This window comes from Canis lupus, chromosome 6 (assembly GCF_011100685.1).
Source record: "Canis lupus familiaris isolate Mischka breed German Shepherd chromosome 6, alternate assembly UU_Cfam_GSD_1.0, whole genome shotgun sequence".
Taxonomy (NCBI): domain Eukaryota; kingdom Metazoa; phylum Chordata; class Mammalia; order Carnivora; family Canidae; genus Canis; species Canis lupus.
In genome coordinates this window covers 38,869,794-38,890,397 of record NC_049227.1, presented here as the reverse complement: position 1 = coordinate 38,890,397, position 20,604 = coordinate 38,869,794, and the positions used below count along the sequence as shown (strand labels likewise).

General features: G+C 50.7%; 1 protein-coding gene across 6 annotated transcripts in view; it reads left to right on the top strand.

Annotated features, from left to right (window-relative positions):
• The window catches only part of PDPK1 (3-phosphoinositide dependent protein kinase 1), a 79,413-nt gene extending 58,983 nt beyond the window's left edge, over nt 1–20,430 (top strand). For all 6 annotated transcript variants that reach the window (XM_038540691.1, XM_038540688.1, XM_038540686.1 and 3 more), the window contains exons 8-14: nt 62–130; nt 332–428; nt 1,638–1,811; nt 5,169–5,386; nt 13,674–13,731; nt 14,537–14,689; nt 14,976–20,430. In XM_038540691.1, the coding sequence (XP_038396619.1) occupies nt 62–130; nt 332–428; nt 1,638–1,811; nt 5,169–5,386; nt 13,674–13,731; nt 14,537–14,689; nt 14,976–15,092 (886 nt within the window). In that variant the 3' untranslated portion in view covers nt 15,093–20,430. The remainder of the gene's footprint in view (nt 1–61; nt 131–331; nt 429–1,637; nt 1,812–5,168; nt 5,387–13,673; nt 13,732–14,536; nt 14,690–14,975) is intronic.
• The last annotated feature ends 174 nt before the right edge of the window (nt 20,431–20,604 follow it).

Sequence of the window (20,604 nt, the reverse complement as noted above, 5' to 3'; positions counted from 1 at the left end):
ACTGTGCTTGTCACGGAAATTTTACAAATGTCATTCTTGTTTGTTTTCCCCTCCCTTAAAGTTCAGACCTTTGGGCTCTCGGATGTATAATATACCAGCTCGTGGCAGGACTGCCGCCTTTTCGAGCAGGGTAAGATCACCCACGGCCCCCAGGCCCACCGCAGCAGCTGCTGGAGAGCTGGGAGGGGGCAGGGGCTGGGGCCAGAGGCAGGGACCTCAGCCATGGTGTCTCCGCAGCAGGAGAGGGAGGCTGCTGGCCCAGAAGGCGTAAGGCCCTGTGCTGGGGACGTTCGTGTACTCTGCCAAAGTGATGGCTTTTCTTGTTTTACAGAAATGAATATCTTATATTTCAGAAGATCATTAAGTTGGAGTATGACTTTCCTGAAAAATTCTTCCCTAAGGCAAGAGACCTTGTGGAAAAACTTTTGGTAAATATTTTGAATTTTTTCTGATAAGATGATCTGATAGCCACACCCCGAGTCCCTCTGAACTGGGTCAGAGCAGCTTTCCCAGAGGCCCCTGTGTTTCACAGCAGTGTGTCCTTGGGTTGCTTGTGCTTGTAGGTAGATTTGTATCTTCTATCTGATCTCTGTAAACCCTTTTTTTTTTTTTTTTAAAGATTCTATTTATTTACTCATGAGAGACCCAGAGAGAGAGAGGCAGAGACACAGGCAGAGGGAGAAGCAGACTCCATGCAGAGAGCCTGATGTGGGACTCCAGGGTCACGCCCTGAGCTAAAGGCAGATGCTCAACTGCTGAGCTCCCAGGCGTCCCTGTGAACCCTTTTCAATTTCCAAATGCCTGATTCTTGCTTTCGTAACATAGGAAATCATTGTATCATTTTGCATTTGTTCATTGATATACATAGCATTTTAAGTTACTTGTTGTTGGAGCAACTGGCTGTACTGCAGTGGCATATTTCTGAAATCCTGCGTGGTGATGTATGTGAATGCCGACCTCAGAGTCTGCTACAGGAAGGTTTTAAAGATTGCCTGGGTTCTGTAGTAGAGGTCAGCAGATTGACCCAGGAAAGGTGTGTGTGTTTGTGTCTAGCAGCTGCAGTGTCCCTGCCCTCCCTTGGTCCTGGGGAGCAGGGCCTGTCCTGTCTCGGACTCTTTCCTCCCCACCCCATGCCTATCCTGTCAGCCGGCAGCCTGTTGCTGCTCGGTGGGTCTGGGGGCTTGGTGGGTCTGGGGGCGTGCAGCTGAAGATCGGAGGGGGTGGGGATGGTGCCCTTTGAGAGGAAGCACGGGTGGGAGAACACAGCATTTTGTTCTCTGTCCATGGTAGCTCGCCGTCTACACAATTATCTTGGTCTCCTTGTTATTAAAACCAGTACATTCATTCTTTTCTTGTACGACTTACGTATTTTTTAAGAGAACACTTGTTGCTATTCATTAAATTTTGAGTTGTTTTCACCTGTGTGAGTGGACAGATAGAAACTTGAGAGAGGTGAATGTAGCCCCAGAGGTGACTCTGCTGTCCCCAGCACACCGTGAAGGGTGGGGGGATAGGCCATAGTGCCCTCCTTTGTGTGAGATGAGAAGAATTGAAAAGGAGTACTCACAAAGAATGTCGTTGTCAGCATTACTTTTCGATGTGGACACTGACTTGTGTTGACTTCTGCTCTGTCTCAGGTTTTAGATGCCACGAAGCGATTAGGCTGTGAGGAAATGGGAGGGTACAGCCCCCTGCGAGCTCATCCATTCTTCGAGTCCATCACATGGGAGAACCTGCAGCATCAGACGCCTCCAAAGCTCACTGCCTACCTGCCAGCGATGTCGGAGGATGATGAGGACTGCTACGGAAACGTAAGCCAGCTGGCATGTGCCTGCGCGTGAGTGTGTATGAATGTGGAGGGTGTGTCGGGGGTGTAGTGAGTGTTCATCTGTGTCCATGAGTGTGATGTATGTACATGTGTATGCATCTTTATGTGTACACATACGATGTGTGTGAGTGTGATGTGTGTACTTATGTGCATGTGTGTCTGGGTATGTGCATGCATGCATCATGAATGTGGGTGTAGGGTTGTGTGTCAGGAACAGCCCAGTGGTGCTGTGTGCTACTGTTCCTCTGTGCACAGGGAGTTAGTGCCATGGGACTTGGGAGCCCAGCTAATGGATGTGTGGCTGGAGCGGAGGCCATCGTAGACCTGTGGGTGGTTGAGCACTTTGCAGCCTCCAAATCTCCCCATCAGTGGTATGGATGAGGCTTCCACCTACACATCTGCCCCAAGTGCACATTGTCAGGCTTGGGTGGTAAGGGTGGTCTCCTTTTCTTATTCCCTGTAGTTAATGTTCACCCAGAGGGAGCCTGACGTTGGGTTGGGGGGACTGGAGCCAGTGGGAGCAGCCCCCTCCATACTGTCCCCCTGGGCTTCTGTCTTCTGCTTTTAGATAGTGCCTTGTAATCTGTGTCTAAAGACATTCTGGAATGTCTTAGAGAAGCCCAGGGTGCTGCTGCTTTGAACTTGAGGGATATGGCCTCAAGGATGGCCCCTGGTCACGTATGGCTTTTGGTGCCTGGTGGAGGCTGGAGTCTTAACTTTGAGTTTTCCTTACGGAGGATGAGCACTCAGAAGAGGTCAGGGGGGTGCAGTGAGCTGCGATGCGCCCACATCACACAGTCAGTGACCACCTCCTGGGCAGGTCTGTGCTTTCTTCTCACCCTCCACCATGAGCCCTCCTGTGTAAAGATGATTTCCCATGCTTCTGTTACCATCAATAGTCCGTTCTCTTGGTTTAACTTGTCATTGGGCCTTATTCTAACTAGTTACCCTGTTGGGGGTGCCACTTTAGTTGACTAGGGAATTCTAGATTTTACCTAAAACTCATCCAAAGCTTAGCTAAAATGACTGCTTGTATCACCTCTTAGAGACCAAATTTCTTCCGTCCCATACTTCACTGTTGTAAGTAACACGTCCCCCCTTTTGTTGTCCTAGAATATCTTTTGTGTCCAGACTTAAAGGAAGCCAGATGTGGAAAGCCATCTGTGCTTACCGCTGACCTGCTTCCCCCACCTCGGTGGTCCCCGGGTCCTCACGGCCTTCCTGAGCCGCGGCAGGTGGGCGCGGGTGGGCTGGGGCCTCCCCAGGAAGCAGCTTGCTCCGCCTGCCGGCTCTACGCAGCCTCTCCTGCCATCCTTGTCCCAGGGCTCGGTACCCAGGGGGCTCGGCTTCATGGAGCCATGTGCACGCACGGTCAAGTGTCTCTTGCAGGCCCTCTGCCTGCTGATTCGTCCTGTTTACTGCACTGAGAGCCCTGGCTTCTCAGTTACTCAAGTGTGGCCATCGTAAAACCAGCTCCATTTGTTAATGGCTTCCTGTTAGATTGCTCATCCTCAGCTTTCAAAGCTGAGTGGTTTGAAAGCCTTGGACGGTATTCAGGCAGCGCTCGTTATGCCAGACTTTCCATTTGGACAGTAAAATGAGTCCTGAACTGGGAGGGTATCAGATACAGGAGGGGGCACTCCTGTCCAGTGCATGTTGACGGTCTATGAGGGCATCTTCTTATCTGTGAGGCCCTGAGAGAGTCCAGGGTCCTTTTCAGCAGGAAGGGGTCTCCATCTGGGGGCAAGAAACAAAATGGTCTTGCTCAGGGAATGAAGAGAGTGGGCACTTGGTTTTCTCGGGTGTTCCTAATCCCCTGCTGTGGCTGGTGGTGGTGCTGGCGGTTGGACCCCAGAGTAATGCCAGGTGTGATGCCCTCAGGGAAAGCCTGGTCCTGCAGCAGCATGCAGGGTTGCCTGATGCACACTGGCAATGTCACCCCTTGTCACACATTCTTTCTGGGCCTACACTTTGTTCTGCGGGTCATCCCAGTTGCTGCTGAAGAGCAGAGAGCCGAGATCCAATATCTGGAGCTTTCCGTGGGGCGCAGTACAGTGTAGCCCCCAAGACAGGAATTGCCCAGCCGGCGGTGGCGGTGGTGGGAAGCCAACAGCTCTGAGACCAGAGCAGGGCAGCTGCTATATTGGAAAAGACATAGAGGACTGGTCCTAATTCGTGGCTAGCTAGCAGGCTGGGGTCTTGGAGCAGTTCTGAGCCTCAGTTTCCCTGTTTTCAAAATGAAGGTGATGGAGACATCCATCTCACTGGCCTTACAGCCCCGTGGGACACCTGGGGCCAGGATGAGGGACAGCTCATGGAAGCTTGTATAAACTTTGGGATGTTGAGCAGAGGTGGCCTTGGCCCAGAGAGTCCTCACAAAGCAGAAGCAGAGACTGTGCCAGAAGGTCTTAGATGAGGGGCCATGGGAGTGACCAGGGTCAGTCCCAGCCAGGGCCAGTGAGGTGGCGCTGAGCCTGCTGTCTGTGCTGTGTGAGCACTAGTGAAAAGGCCACTCCTGGCAGTGAGTGAGGAGGGCAGGAGCAGGATCGGGGTGGGAGAGGGGTGGAGAGGAATGACAGACAGGTCTGGGGCCCCCCTCCAAGGGTAGAGGCCAGAGCCTTTCTGGAGGCACAGGAGACTTGGAAGGACACACAGACTCTGGTTTCAGTGATTGCTGGTAGCTTCTTTTCCCTTGGAGTGGAGTTTGGCTGCAGTGGAGTTCAGGCGTGGGACCTGCAGCTAGGGGACTAGACTGTTGAGGGCAACCACTCCTCCTCAGGTCTTTGATGGGAGCTCTCTGGCTCCGTCACCAGCTCTAAGGGTGTCTGAGTGCACAGGCTCTGCCTGTGTGGAGCATTTGTGAGTAAATCAATTTTTGTATTACCACTGTTTATAGTTTCCCCAGAAGAGCAGGCAACTGTGTCAAGCTTAATTATTATTTGCTATAGTTAAAGGGATACTTAAAAAAAAAAAATTGATCGTAATCAAATTGAAAGACATAGTGACAGCCACAGACTTAGAAAACATGGAATCACAGGGCCAAGGAGGAAGGCTCCTGAGCTCACAAGGCTGCTCGTCCCTCCTCTTCCTTCTTAGGCAGCAGGCCCCAGGCCCTGGGTCTCCCCTTCCTGGAAATGACGACTGAGGGTCAAGCCATCAGGAGGGAGACCTGACCTGGAAGCACCCAGCCCTGCTTGGTTCAGTGGCCCACGATCTGGTGCAGGAGGAGTCAGAGCGGCCACAGGCGCCTCGGGACCTGCAGGGTGTGAGCTTGCTGGGTCTGGTCTGGGGCCCAAGGGAAAGCAGGCATGGCTCTCACTCTTTCCTCTTCTCTGTGCAGTATGACAACCTCCTGAGCCAGTTTGGCTGTATGCAGGTGTCTTCGTCTTCCTCCTCCCACTCCCTGTCCGCCTCGGACGCAGGCCTGCCGCAGATGGCGGGCAGCAACATCGAGCAGTATATCCATGATCTGGACACTAATTCTTTTGAACTGGACTTAGAGTTCTCCGAAGATGAGAAGAGGTTGTTACTGGAGAAGCAGGCCAGTGGAAACCCTTGGTAAGAACCCATAGACATGAGCAGTACTCCATTTAAAAGAGTGGTGTGCGTGGGAGCCGAGCAGCAGGAGACCAAGAGCTCGGGGCACCTGGCCTTTGTCTCCACTGCCTGCCAGGGCCCTGCGCCACCTCACACGTTCCTTGCTGCCATTAATGCTTTGCAAACAAGGACCCTCAAAAGGTCCAGCTTGAAGTGGGGATTTGGAAGTATTGGGCCTGGGGATAAGTGGGTTTGAGACTCTCAGGCCTGCAGCCCTTGGGGCTCAGTGAGCCAGGCCTCCGGGCATCCATGTTCTGACGTAGATTTACCACTGACCAAATGACCACCACCCCCTGATGAGGCAAGGGGGCATTCCAGAGTTTTCACTATTGCAAATCATCCTTCCCACATAGGTTTTCCCACTTGCCTAGATATTTCTCGTAAAGGGGAGCCCTGGCTTGGCAGGTGGAGTGAGGGTGCGCATGTGTAAGGATCCAGTGCTCTGTGTCCACAGTGCTGGAGAACCCATGGCTCCCAGTACTCTTGCCTCCCCTTAAGCACTTTGATGCTCTAAAATGGACTCACGTGAATTTGCTTTTGTATTCTGGTTGAGGCAAACATCTGTGTTCATTGGCCGTTTGTACTTCTCTTTCAAGGTACTTTGTGTCCTTTGACTGTTTTTCTACTTGTAACGTTTTCCATATTTTTGAAATCAACTCCAAGAGCCATGGATAGGAAGAACATTTTTGTTGTATATTTCACAAATGTTTTTCTTCAGTTTACATTTTGAGGTTTTGTGTGTATTTTTGTGTAGAAGTTGCAAATTCTTACAAAAACCAAACGTGTCTGTGTTTTTGTTTTCTGTTTTCCATCTTGGTCATGTTGAAAAGAGTGTGTCTACCCTGACAACCTTCTTTACATGTTTTTATGATTTCCCTTTTGACTCACAGGTGGAGGGAAGTCTGTCACAGGGGTGAGTGGGGAGGTATGTTGGGGTAGGAAAAGGGTTGGAGAGAGAAGCAGACTGGTTGGAGGGCTGGGCTAGGCAACCAGGCTGGAGGAGGAGGAGGAGGAGGCAGGGTGCAGAGGAGAAGTAGTGGGTGATGAGGCCAGGATTCCGTACCATTTGAAATTATTGTCTCTAGCAAAAGTACAATTAGATGTTGGCCAACTGGAATATCTACACTTCTTGGGAGTTTATCCTTCCTAAAGTGGTATCACATAGGAGTATCATTGTGTACCAAGCAGGGAGCAAGGGGCTTTGGTCAGAACGGTTTGAGCACCACCAGGCCATGTGCTCCAGGCAGGTCTGTGCACAGAGTCGTGCAGAAGCTTCCTGGGCCTGTGCGTGATGCGGTCCCTAAGAAGGGCCTGCTCTGCAGCCATGGGCTAACTCCCCAGAAGGCTGTATGCCTTGGCTGAGGGCATTTGCTGAGGCCCTTCAGCCTGGATTCTGGGTGGGATCAAGGCCCGTTGCCTTCCCTCTCTTTGTTCCGGCTTCTCTTCCCTTTCCTCCAGGTTCAGGCCTATTTGGGAGCTGGTGATTTCCAAGAGCTCACAGCATCTCTTATTTGACCAGGGCAAGATATGTTAAGCACTTTGTTCTTTAGAACAATGACTCTCCATGCACGGCCCACAGGGCGTGATAATAATAGTGGGATAACACGAAGAGGATACTTGCTTTCTCACCTTGTTCTCCCTGAGTATGCAGTGTACTGCTTTAGAGACTGCACACTGGCCAGTGATGATGATGTTCTGAGGCTCCTGGACTGTGTGCTTTGTCTGTTTTGAATCTTCTGCAGGAGTTGGTTTACCGTCTAAGTATGAGCAGCTTTAGAGACGTAGTGAGTTCTTAGTATTTCTGCGGAGCTCTTAGTAGCTGTCTGCAGTTACACCTGCTATGATTGCTGTAACTTGGTGTCTTCTGGTAAATCCTCGCTTTGAGATCCAGAAGTTTCCTTAGACCTACGTGGACTCACCACAGGACCTCAGGACACTCTGCTGACTTGTTCTTCAATAAAATATAAAGATTTCTGAATTTCTAAATTTTATCAAAACTGTTACTGTTGACTTTAATGATATATTCTAAAATAAAAGGGCATTTATAACATTTTCAAGTTTAAGTAGGGAATCATTGATTCAGAGAGATGTGCTTTCCCAGCCCACATTGCCCCCCCCGCCCTCCATGTCTGAGGGTGAGGAGGAGGCAGCCCTGCCTGGAAGAGAGCACCCTGCCACATGGAAGGGAGGGGCCTGCCCCAGGAGCCTGGGCAGAACCGTAGGTGTGGAGCTCACCAGGCCATGGCCCTCCGCCCCTCAGAAGCATGGATGTCTGTGCCTCCATGCACACCTGTGAAATGAGGTGGTTTCGCGTACTGTTACCGTGCTGGCGGAGCTGCAGCGCCAAAAGAGTTTTAACAGTAGAGGAATTGCTCATTGTACATGGACACATGAGGACCTCTTTCAAAGCCAAACTTACAAAAAAAAAAAAAAAAAAAAAAAAGCCAAACTTACAAAGCTGCTGTGGCATCTTACAGAGAAGTTACGTTGTCCAGGCTGGCGAAGTGCATGTGACAACTTGGAAGCCAAGGAGTGTTGAGCTGTTGACAAGGCAGAGTACCTGCCGGGTGACATTCGAGGCGAGGAGCCCCGGCACTGCCACGGGCCCTGGCACAGCAGCTCCCCAGGTAAAGACGTGGCTGCAGACACTAGGAATGAGTTGGCATCCCTCTGGCCACGTTGCACTTTTGCCTTGAGTAGATAAATCAGATACGGCTCATACTGCAAGCATTGAACAGTGTGGGCTTCAAGTCTGTGAGCCCAGATTCTCATATTTAGGAAGAGAAAAGCGAACCGCGGTCCATGCATATGGATGAAAACTAGAGGATCACAGTTAATCACTGTAGTGTTGAAATCTCTACAGCCTAGAAGCTGGAAGTCATAGGCCTTTAGGTCTTTCTGGAGGTCCCTCGAGGTGTCTGCATGTTTCTTGAGCTGAGCAGGTTCATCATCCTTCAGCTTCTGGTTGATCACACTGGTTAATCCCCAGGCATTCAGAATACACAGATGGCTCAGGAAGACTTCCTTCTCATGCCACAAATTCCCTGCACCATTGTTGTCCCAGGATGAATCCTGGATAGTTTCCGTATGGATCAGTAAGATCAGCCATAATTAATCCAGTAGTGCCTTTGGTATGTCCTTTTATTTTTATTTATTTATTTTTTTTTGGTATGTCCTTTTAGTTTGATAGCCTCATAGGCACTTTCAACCACCATCATATGTACTCCCTTCTAATTTTCACTGTCATCATCTATCACCATTCCTGGATTCAGTTCCTGAGCAGAAACGCCTGCCACATTCACTCCACACAGCCACTCTTGAGTCGCCATGTTCTCCCAAAATCCATCCATGGCAGCTGCTGGGATGAATGCCAAGTTTTTCAGCCATGAGATAGTGAAATCTAAGAGAATCCAGATTATACTCTTCCAATCACACGGTGCTCAGGTAGTCCACTTAGTTTCCAGGTCACATATATGAAACTATCCACTGGATTGGAAACCACAGTCACTCACACCTGGGACCATGAACAGTGGATTTGAAGACACTGACATTCCTTTGCACCAGACCGAGTCGGCCCTCTCCTTCCTATGGGGGTAGGGAGGGGAGATGTGCCACAGTTACCACCACAACCCTGGAGTCGACAGTTACAGAGTAACCTCTCTCTGCCACAGTTTTAGCTGTCTGAAGAAATAAGCTCCCATGTTGCAGACCCATCATTTCTCCTTTGAGTTTATCTTCCAAAACATCCACAAGGGCAAGTTCATCAGTCAGAGACTTTCCCAAAATGCTGATGGCACACACCATACCAACTTGTCCAGCACCTACTACAGTGATCTCACCGTTTGGGAAGGTTGCCTCTTCTGCAACTGGTGCAGTCAGTTTTTCTGTTAGAATCACCATTGTGCCCAGGAGAGAGACAACAGTAAGAGTGGCTTAAAGCAGACAGTGTCAGCTGCATGCACCTTCTCAGGCATGGGGTCTGCCTGAAGTGCTTCTTTTGAGCCTCACTGCTTGTTCTGGAACAAATGTGTTGAGCAGTGCACCGGTGGTACAGACACAGTGGTAGGTAAACCACAGGTGCCAGATCGTGAGTCCAGGTTGTGGTACCAAGCATTGCTGGAGCCCCTGGGATCTCACAGACCACAGCCATCCCTACACCGGGAGAAAAAAAACTGGTCTCACTGAGGAATGGTCATGAAAAATTACTGATTTTATTAGTAGTCTGAATGAAATGCAAAGTGTGCAGGAAGCATCTCTGCTGCCAACCCAAATGTGAGTTATCTCAAGTAAAGTGCTGGTGTTGGGAGCTGGCCAGCTGCTCTATGCATGGAAGACTGTTTTCACTGCAGAGTTTTACTGGCAAACTGGTTATTCAGACTTGGCTGTTTGGCCGTTTTTTCTGGAAAATGAGTGGAATGAGTCTGTCACTTTAAGACAAACAACTGCCAGTATTTGTCACCAGTGATAAAAATTGAAATTAGGATTTTGGAAAACTTTATCCCTCACTGTAAGTTTGACATCTTCCCAGCAACTAAAGACTCTTTTTGAGGAGATAGTGATGGCAACAAGTTGATTTGTTGATAATCGTGGAACAAAGTTTGTCAGCATTGGGAGGATTTCCGTGACTCAGCAAACCACCATCTTCCGGGTGACTGCTGGGTGACAGAGCTATTCAAAGTGCCAGGTGGACTGATGAATTTTAATGTCCCATAGTGTGAAAAATCCATCATGGGGACTCAGATTCCGTGTGGCAGTGGACCGTGAAGGAGCTCCACTTGTTGAGCTTGGGCGCGTTATCAGAGAAGAATGCCCATCACTCTCTGAAAATGCTTTTACAGGCACTCCTCCCTTTTCTAGCTCCTTGCCCAAGTGAGGCTGGTTTCTTGTGCTTCAGCCTGGAAAGCACACAGAGTGATGGCGGAGGCCACTAGGCGTGCCCAGCTGTCTTCTGTGAAACCACCTGTTTAGGAGATTTACAAAATGTACAACAGGGTCATGCTTCACATTAATTATCTTTGTTTTGGAAAAAAGTTACTCTTGAATAAAAATGTTATTTAGTATGTTATGGGGCTGTTTTTGATTTTTAATGAATTAAATAAATATTTGAAAATATCTCCATTTTAATTTCTCCTACATGAATATCAGTGGGTATAACCCCAGTAAAGGAAATTCCTTTGGGATCTTCCATAAAGATTAAAGAATGTAAAGGAGTCCCAAGAGCTGGCGTTTTAGAGCAAACTGGCTCCAATCACTTGTTCCTTTACCTGTGTCAAAGCCCAGCATGGAGAGCCTTCCTGAGGTGGTCAGAAGAGCCACATCGGCATTCTGGCAGCCTTGCTTGGCTCCCCTGGGAGTGACTGCTCTGAAATGGCCTCAGGCTTGCATCCTCCAGAATGATCTTGGGGTCTGGGGTTTGCTTGTGGGATAGGGTGAGGAGGAAAGAACCCTGGCTTTGGAATCAGGAAGAAGGAGTATCTCGACACTGTCACCCATCTGGGCAAGCCCGCTTGGACTTCTGCACAGAGCTGATGGTGAGTGTCGCCTGTGTGTGAAGCGGGGCTTTGGTGACCTGCCTGCTAACCACAGTCTTGAGAGTCTCTGACTCAGGTCTGGTTTTGGCTCAGAGTCTTCAGACAACATCTACCACTTGCCAACGAGGAAGAGGTGGCTGGTGGGCGGGGGGGGGGGGTGCATTTTCAGGGGAGTGAAGTAAATTCAAAGTGATTAGCCTGTGTAAGCTAATCGGTGAGTGCACTGCATGACTGGATTGTGCTGTTTGTGCTAATAATGGAGCTTTGAGCCTCTCTGCATCTTGCCTCGGTTTATTTTACCCCAGCCACTGGATCCAGTCAGGAGTCCCCGCTAGGCTTTCACCATCCGGGACACCAGTAGCCTCCCTGCGGCCTCCATGCCTCTTGGGGAAGAGTGCGGGGGCTGCGCTTATGTGTGTGTGACCAGGACTGAGGGCCTCCTGGTCCGCCCACGGTGCGGCTGGGGTCTGTCAGTGGGGTCCTCACTGCAGGGACAGGAAAGGGGCTTGCCTGCTTCCCTGCAGTGCCAGAATGTTCTGTTGCTGAGCCATTGCTGTGGTTTCAGTTTTGCTGGTATAAAGAATACTGTTGTGGATATTTGTGCCCTAGTCTTCATTTTTCTTTACTTCCTGAGGATAGATTGTTGGGAGTGGGATTGCTTCTCAATACATCATCTCCAGATTGTTTTTCGGCGAGTCGTAAGTTCAGAGCCACAGGTGCTGGTGCTGAGCAGGCGCGGACTGGGGCACCCCAGTAGGGCATGCAAGAAGGGCGGCTCAGTTTTGTTTACTGAGAGCCATTGAGAATTTTGGGATCACTTCCTCTTGGGGAATTTCTAGTTTGTATACTTTGCTCAGTTTTCTGTTGAAGCTTTAAGCCTTTCCTGTCACTTTGCATGTGCTCTGCGGCGTGCAGACGTTAACTCTGTGGGCTGTGTTTGCGGAAGACCTCTCCAGCCTCCTCCTTGTTCATGGGGGTGGTTTTGTAGTTGGAGGTGCTTTTTGTCCTCCTGCCGTGACTGCTGCTTAGAAAGTCACTCCTCCTTCCTCTTCTAGCTCTTCCCTTGCTGGGAGTTGGGGGTCACTTTGGGGCGGCCAGTGAACTGGACTCCGTGTAAACTGTCCAAGAAAAATCTTCCCTGGTTTCTCAAGCTCAGGGAAAACCAGAATGTCCTGTTAATTTAATATCGTATCCTGTCTCTCATGTCAGACTACTTGAGGCTGCAAAGACGCCGTGAGGCCTCTTCTTTCCTTACCTGTCTGCCAGGCTTTCTTGGTGCTGTGGTGCCATCAGCCCCAGGGGCCTGACTGCCGGGAGGGCGTGGCGGTGGCATCTTTCACAAGCCTGAGCTGAAATTGAGCCCCACCCCAGCCCTCCGCCCTCAGTACAGTTTAATTCAAGTCTCCCCCTTATGATTAGTTTGTGGTTCTTTACTACACATCCAGCTCTTCCACAGTAGGGCTTGGTTAGAAGAGGCTTTCTGTACGATCTGTGTGTTTCTGTGCTGCAGATCGTTCTATCTGCCTTTCAAAAATCTTCTGAATGTTTTTCTCTTTGTTTCACATCTTGTTTTTGTTTGTTGGTTTGGTTTTTAAGTACCTCTGAGAGTGAGATATTGTACCTTTTCTTTTTTTTTTTTTGTACCTTTTCTCATATAGCACGTTTTTGTTCAAATTCTTTTTAGTTTTCAAAATCCATATGCTGCCATGTCCACTCACAAGTAGGCTGAGTGCTTGGGGGTGGGGCCTCCATGGGTTCTGAAGCCGGCAGGGGTCTGGCTGGGGTAGCCTGGGCAGACCCCAGGGCCAGGAAAGCTGAGTGAGAACTCACCAGCTCAGCCAGTCTTCTTGCATGCGCCCTGGGTCCCCTGTGGCTGCACTCAGATACTGAAGTGGTAAACTGTCACCACTTGTGTGAGTGTGTGTGAGGCGACAGTTATCTTATGACTTTGCAAACATAAGACATTGTGGTCTACAGTAGATCCTCAGACTAGGAAATTTGGTAAAGCCAGATGGAGCATAAACTAGTAACTCTTCATTTGAACCAAAAGCAAGAACCCGAAGACATTAAAACAACCTCTTTTATACTCCTAGGAGTCAAAGTGAAGTATACTTGCTAAAAACATACACGAAGTCAAGCTGTGTTCCTAGCTTTCTCCTCCAAGTTCCTGCCGTATTTGAGTAGGAGTGCTCTCTTACTGTCGTAAAAACACCAAAGAAGGTGTTTTTAAACCGAGTCCAGTATGGGTCTTTCCGGGACCCGTGATTCTCAGCTGCATGGTGGTTTCTGAGCATCGGATTGGGGGGCCTAGGCTTGGGTAGCACGTGGCCAGCAGTCTGTGTCCTGAGGTTGACTCTCAGCGGCCCCCGCACTTTCAGGGGCTCTGTGCTCACCCCAGCTTTGTTCAAATCAAGGAGGGTGTGTGTCACCTTGCCACCGCCTTTCTACTGCTGCGCAAATGCTGCCCAGCCAGAGGTGGCAGCAGGTGACGGTGCTCACGTGTGTCGACGCTGGTCCGCATCCCACAACTGAATGCTCTAGAGCAGTGGCCACCTGCATGCTCCATGAACTTGGGGCCTCCTGAGTTCCTGGAGCGAGTCAGGGCTGTGACAGGAGGGGTTTGAGCAAGGCTCGCAGATGCCCTCAGGAAGTTCATTCACTTGGAGAGTTTCTGTCCCCGACTCACTTGAGTATCTCTTGTTTCCTTCTTTTTATAGGCACCAGTTTGTAGAAAATAACTTAATACTAAAGATGGGTCCCGTAGATAAGCGAAAGGTAAGTCAGCTCCCGCCAGCACCTGCCGAACATCTGTCTCCCCTCAGCCGCCTCGGGATCTGGCCTTCCACCTCGGGTGCCCGCTGACCTTGCTATGCATGCATCCTTGCTCTTGCTTCCCTTTCTCTGAAAGATAATTTCTAGATTTGACGGCTAAGGAAGGCTTGAGCCACTCAGGGGAAGCTGTTTGAAACCACACAGGAAGGCTGTGGTAAAATAAAAATACACTCTCTCGTTTCTGTCTTGAGACCGGGGTTTTGATATCCTAGCAAGTTGTCTTTTACTTCATTAGACTTGTTTTTGAAAATTGTTATTTGTTTGTTATGTTTTATGGATTGATTGTGTGAAAACTATCAGACTCACATACGTTCTCCCTTTGCCAACACAGGCCCTTCTAAATTCAGGCCCCAGGCCTCTGTTCCTGGTGGGACACACACGCTGCCCGGGCCCCACCTCCCTGGAACAGAGGTCATGAGTGGTACCCTCACTGTCCCCAGCAGGCTAGGCCAAGCGCTTGGGTTTGCCTGCCTGTGCTGCCGCTCCCCTCTGTGGCAGTGGAGGGACACAGACCCCAGTGGGGACATTGGGACCCAGCTCACTAAGGCCAGGCAGGCTGGGTGCTGCATTCTGCTCCTCTCTGATCTGAGAGGCCGGGTCCATGGGAGGAGGCCAAGTCCCAGGCGAGTTGACAGGCGCTGGTCCCCATGCCCTGGGCTGCTCTGATGGCTGGCCTCCAAGGGAGCGGTAGGTGCAGTCTGTACCCACTTCTGAGTCCTGACAGACAGGGTCCTTTTGTTTTGCATAGGGCTTGTTTGCACGACGACGACAGTTACTGCTCACAGAAGGGCCACACTTGTATTATGTGGATCCTGTCAACAAAGTCCTGAAAGGTGAAATTCCATGGTCACAAGAACTCCGACCAGAGGCCAAGAACTTTAAAACCTTCTTTGTGCACACGGTGAGTTTGTCTCTGCGGGCTCTCCTCTACAGGCAGTTATCTCCCCCTTAATCTCCTGTCCCGGGGGCTCCACACTCACAGCGCACCCCTGAGCTGAGCCGGGGTCACTTGTGCTTGTTTGTCAGTTTAGGGGTGACTTAAGAGATCTCTAGGTCCTTGCCTGCACATATAAGGCCTACACACACTTGTGTGCTTCCACAAGTGCCCACAGTGGCCGCCAGAGGGTGGTGGTCTTGGCGGGACACCCCTTGCCCCCAGGATCATTAAACCATCTCTGTCTCCACAGCCAAACAGGACGTATTACCTGATGGACCCGAGTGGGAATGCTCACAAATGGTGCAAAAAGATCCAGGAAGTGTGGAGACACAGATACCAGAGCCACCCAGATGCCGCCGTGCAGTGACACGTCCACGGCTGCTGCACTAGCTGCCAGGACACGTGCCCCAGCGTGGCTCGCCGCCCTCCGGGACACTTCCAGACCACCTGCCAGCCATCTCAAGGGGGATGCAGACGGCGGAACCTTGCAGCTTTTTTATTTAAAAGAAAAGAAAAAAATGCCCAACCACACAAAGAACAAAACCAATAACGAAAAGGAATTCAGGGTTGCTTTGCTTGCTCTCTGTGCTCTGTGGAGGCTCCCCAAGCTGTCCTTGCCATGGGGACCCAGCGCCACGCACGTCTGCCTAATTCCTGCCCGGGCGAGTGGAACAGACTTGAGTCACCAGCTCTGCACCACATGCCCTGGTCACCTGCCGGCCAGTCCTCCTGTGGCGGAGGGGAGGGGCATGTGCCTCCCAGAACCCGTCGGCAGGGAGCTGTGTGCACCTCTGCCGAGGGTGGCATCCATCTTTTTGGGGTGGGAGGGTTCCTGGCTTAGGTCTGTGTGCTCCTTTTCTTGTGTCCCTACTTGCTGCCCCCTGTGCCCCACCAGGGTCCCTCGCTCACCTTCTTGCATAGCTCTGGCTGTGAGATCTCTGTGGCTGTGCACACTCCATGCCTTGTGTGTATCGGGCAGGCTCCAGGTGGGGAGATATGGAGCGGGCTGTTGGGGTGCACTACCAGGCCGCTGCTGGGGTTGGAGGGTGCCAGCGGGCTTTGGGATTGAATGTCCCTCTGAGCGGGGTGGTTTTACAGAGCTAGAAAGCAAGCTCGGGCCTGGAAAAGGTACTGTCCAAGGTGGGCACCCGGTTGTGCTAGGAGATAAGGCGGTGCCCTGCTCCGTGTGAGGCCACGGCAGCAGGGCAGACTGGGCCTGCGTCCCCCACGTGGAGGGGTGCTGCCTGGTGAGCGCCTCTTGAGTGCTTAGAGGGTGGAACATGCAGATCCCCCCACCCCAGAGCAGTTTGCTGGGGCTGAGGGACTCCGGGTGCCTGTGGTCTCCCAGCACGTTTACGTCTCCACAGTGAAAGTCTGGAAACCTTCTCATGCTGCCAGGTCATTTATCTCCATCGAGATGTGGACCTTGCCCGGAAGAAAATGTTGCTCACCTTGCACAAGGGGTAGGAACGCCACACTGGAGACCGAGCACCCAGGCCGCTCACCCCCTCTACTTTCAGGCTGCCTGCCTTTCACCTTGCAGAGGTGGCACAATGCTGTATACTGCAGCAGGTCCAGGATTTACCAGTCCTTTGATTTCTTTGCTGCTCCCTGGACATAGGATGGCTGTGGGCCTGGTGGGCTCGGCGTTCCTCTTCCTGCCCATGTTGTCCCTGGAGGGCAGTCCGCAGTCCAGGTGGGAGGGAAGGAGGCACTACTGCTTGCAAGTTCCTCACAGGCACGTCTCTCTGCCTCTGGGGGATGAACAACTGTGCGGTTTCCTTCAGGCTTTCACGAAGGCACCAGCACAAGGTTCACACGGGAAAGATTCCCCCTGACGACTCTGCCACCCGTCTCGTATTTCGAACAAACCATCCGTCTCCCCCTGTGTTGACAGGTGGTCCAAATCAAGATAAAAGATGCTTTGTCAAATGGGTTTAGTGATAAGAGTGACCCTTGTCAGCCTGGGAGGGAAGTGTGGCTGTGGAGGTCTCAGGGCAAGCGGTGAGGGTGCACAGGAGCAGAGGTGGGGCAAGGTTTCTGGTGGCTTCCACTGGGGTCTCGTGCACTGCTCTGTGAGAGTTGCGTGTGAGCAAACGAGCATGTGTGCATGCTCTTGGGAAACCCTGGGGAGCGGGACACTGTCCTGGGCCAGGGGTATAGGTCAAGCTCCCCTCTTCTCCTCGCTTTTGAAAAGACTTGCTCTGTTCATCTGCTTTTCAAACAATAAGTCTCGCAGGCTTTCAGGAAGGTCGTTTCCAGCTTACTCCCCATGTTGTTGATACGTTTACTTTTCTCAGAACACCGGTGTCCGTGGGCATGCAGTTGGGAGAGTTGGGGGCCCGCTCTTGCCCACTGTTCTTTCTGGGATCTGGTTACAGGGACCTGGGCAGAGCTGGCAAGCAGAGCTGGCGTTGGGCTGTAACAGGAGCCCTCAGCTGAGCTGCTCTGGGAGGGACGCAGCTTCCATTGCATTCTTCCCCCTGCACGGCGCCACTACCTCCCAGGCTTCACCCACCAGTTCCATCTTAACCTCCGAAACCAGAGAATGAGGGGCTCAGGCTTCAGCTGGCAGCCAACAGAGCTGAAGGGACTGCCCTTGCCCAAGCCAGCGACAGCTGAGCCCTCCCTAGGCCATCTTTCTCCTCTCGGAGCCTCCTTTCCCTTTTTATTTTTTAAGGCACATAATACTCTTCCTGCCCCGTGCTTGTTCGTGTCACCTTTAGTTTTATCCAGCTTGTCCTTAGAGCTGCTGTCCCGGCATGCAGGTGCCTCCCGTTCTTAGACGTGGCTGTGGCCGTCAGTCCAGTGCGTACACAGCACACGTGGAAGTACAAGTGATTCATTCAAAGGGAGAAAGTGCCCTGTTGTTCAGCAGACCCAGAAGCCATGTGTCTTACTGAGGGAAGGCAAGGACAAGGTGAGGTGCCAAACCACAAGCCCGCCAGGCAGGGCAAATCCCACACTGCGTGGCTCCCCAGGCTCAGGTGGCCCACCGCACCTCACCCCTTTCTGGGAATCCAGGGAGCCAGGCGCAGGTGGGGTGGTTTCCTGACCAGGACGGTGGAGGGGACGGGGGGTGGGGGGGTGGGGGGGGGTGGCTGGTGGCACTGCAGGGTGCCTGCTCTTCTGAACCCGCCCTACCCCAGGCCCCCACTACTGCCCTGTGGTATTTGTGGCCCAGGCCCGTAGGGATTGCGGGAGATGGCCCTGTGGCACAGACTCCCCCAGGGCAAGGTGCCGGCACAGGAGCTCCAGGTGGTTCTGTACTTTCTAAAACATTTGTGAGAATATCAACTGTAGGCTTACCACCCAGGAGAGACCACTGTGAACATTTTGGTGTATAGCCCCCCCCTGCACACATTTGTTTGCTTTTTTAACTAAATTGGGAACATGAAACACCTAGTGTTCTGCATCTAGCTTGTTTCACTCAATTATTTATCTTCTGCATTTCTCCACGTCATGAACAATGATTAAAAACATTCTTTTTAGTGACTGTAGAGCTTAATGGTTATAAATTTTATCATAATTTATCTGACCATTTCCCTGTTATAAAACATTTAGATGTTTTTTGGTTTTTCACTATTTAAATAATGCTGTGATGAATATCCTCATAAATCTTTGATTTTGACTCTGAGACTCTGATCCCTGTGCCTCTCACCCCCATTCCTAGAAGTAGTGTTTTTGGGTCAAAGAGTGTATTTGTGTTAAAGGTGGTATTAGTCAGTCTCTGTCTTGATATGATGCTTAGATGCTTAGAGTTCCAGTACAGAACCTAAGTTGTGTCCTACAGATTCTGAACAAGTCAGTTTCTGGTAAGGTGTGTGTTCCAAAGAATGTTTTAATAAGACTGCTCTCCTATTTTTTTTCATAATGCTAAAATGATACCATTTATTGCAGTCCATTTGTGACCGACTTTTTTTCCAAAAACTAATTTCCTTATTTTTGTTGAAAGAATCTGGTTATGCTTGCATGTTATCTACCTTCCCCTCCCTGCTGCTACGGCTTTCAAGTGCTCAGTGATATTTTCAGAAGCTTGTACTGTGTCCACAATGGTACTGAATTTGCATCCGCACAGGCAGCAGAGATAAAAAGTGTTGAACTGACCTTGCCACACGCTTAGTGGATGACTTGTAATTAAGTTTGTAGACTCAGAAAATCCGTTGGGCCATTTGGAATCAGTAAAAGAGCAAATTCTCTCCTTGAAAAAGAGGCCATGTAGGCAGTTGGGTTTTACAGAAGTTGATTTGCCCCCATGCCCTTCAGGTGGTGGCACTCAGTAGGAAGGTCTCCGCGGCTCTGCATTCCGCTGTAGGCTGTAAGTGTGCGGGCCCGCGTGGGTTTCAGGGCTTCTCCCCTGCCCTCCCTCACCGTGTTGCAGGCTGTCTGGCCGTCTTCAAACCCAGACCACCCAATTTGGTTTCATTCCTAATCTCTCACTTGAGTTTGGGGTCCATTGATGCTGAGGGGAGAGGTGTGTGAGATTTATTAGGGGCCATGCTCAGTGTCACTTGAGTCTGCCAAGATTTTGGCTGGGTTGTGCAGAATTGGATTTCCTGCCCTCCTCTGACAACCCAGGTCCCCTGTCCCCCAGGGTGGTCCTCAGACTGAGGGTGCTCACTCCCTTGCCAGAGTATGATGAAGGTACTGTTCTTAGGGATGTTGCCATGTACATTTTAACACAGTCTCTTCATCCAAAGCTCTGGAACTGATGGTGACTCGAGTGGGTGTGGCACTTCCCTCTTAGGCGGCCTGCTGGCAAGTGCCTTAAGTCAGGAGTTGCCCCCCAAGTGTCTGGGGTGGTGCAGGCTGCTGGCCCAGGGCTGCCTGGGAGCACTGGTCTGGAGAAGGGAGCTGTGCCCACAGAGTGGGCCTGTCTGTAGCTGAAGACAGCTCGATGGGCACCTGAACAGGCCACACGTAAACCTGAATTGTCCCCAGAACCCACTTCTTCAGTATGAGGAAGCACCAGACTTTGTGTACAGAGAACATTTTTTACAAGAGGCAGACCTTTTTTATAGTGTGTGATCCACCCTAGTCCAACCCGCCTGGCAGGATGACTTCCGAATCGGGGTCGTTTTGCTGGTGAAAAGCCTCTGTCCTCACCAGAAGTTTGATTGGACATTGACAAAAATAAATTTTTCCAGTATTTAGAGCTGCTGTAGCTGTTCCTTAACACAAAATAGGATGAATCAGTAGTGTGTTAGCTGTCTTTCAGGTTGGTGGCAGTCAGTTAGAACATGTGTAAAATTCTCTACCTGGTCTGTAGCTGTAACTGTGATGTACAGGCAAAGCAAAAATTTAAAACTTATGAAAACAAATAATGCAATGATATTAGGATATACACTTTTGTATTTTTATTCTTATATAAGGTTATTTGCCGGCTGTTGTTGGCCTCTAGTTCAGTCTGTGTTATTTAAAATCTAATATATGAATTATTTGGATTGAATTCATGTTTGGGGCCACGTTGTTGTATGTATTGATGTACAGCCTTGAATGTGAATAATTATTGTAAACTATATTTTACAACTTTTTTTCTGGCTTTATTATATAAATTTTCTATTCGGTCAATGATTTAATCCTATAATTTAATGAATCTGTTTTCTTCTCTTTTTTTCAAATATTTGTGCTTTAGATGTAGTTCCTGGATGATGAATTTTCCACGTATGCTCGGTAGTCTTGTAATAAAGAGCATGTAGAGTGTAGACGCTGGCTGGCGCGGCTCTTCTTTGCCCCGGGGCGCGGGGTCAGGCGCGGCCGCCACCGGAACTCCGGGCCCGGAACCCAGCGTCGGAGCGCCGCACGTGCGGGGGGCGGGGGGGGGGGGGGCGAGGCCGGCGAACCCCCGCCCAGCGCTACGCTCGGCTCCGGCCGGAAGG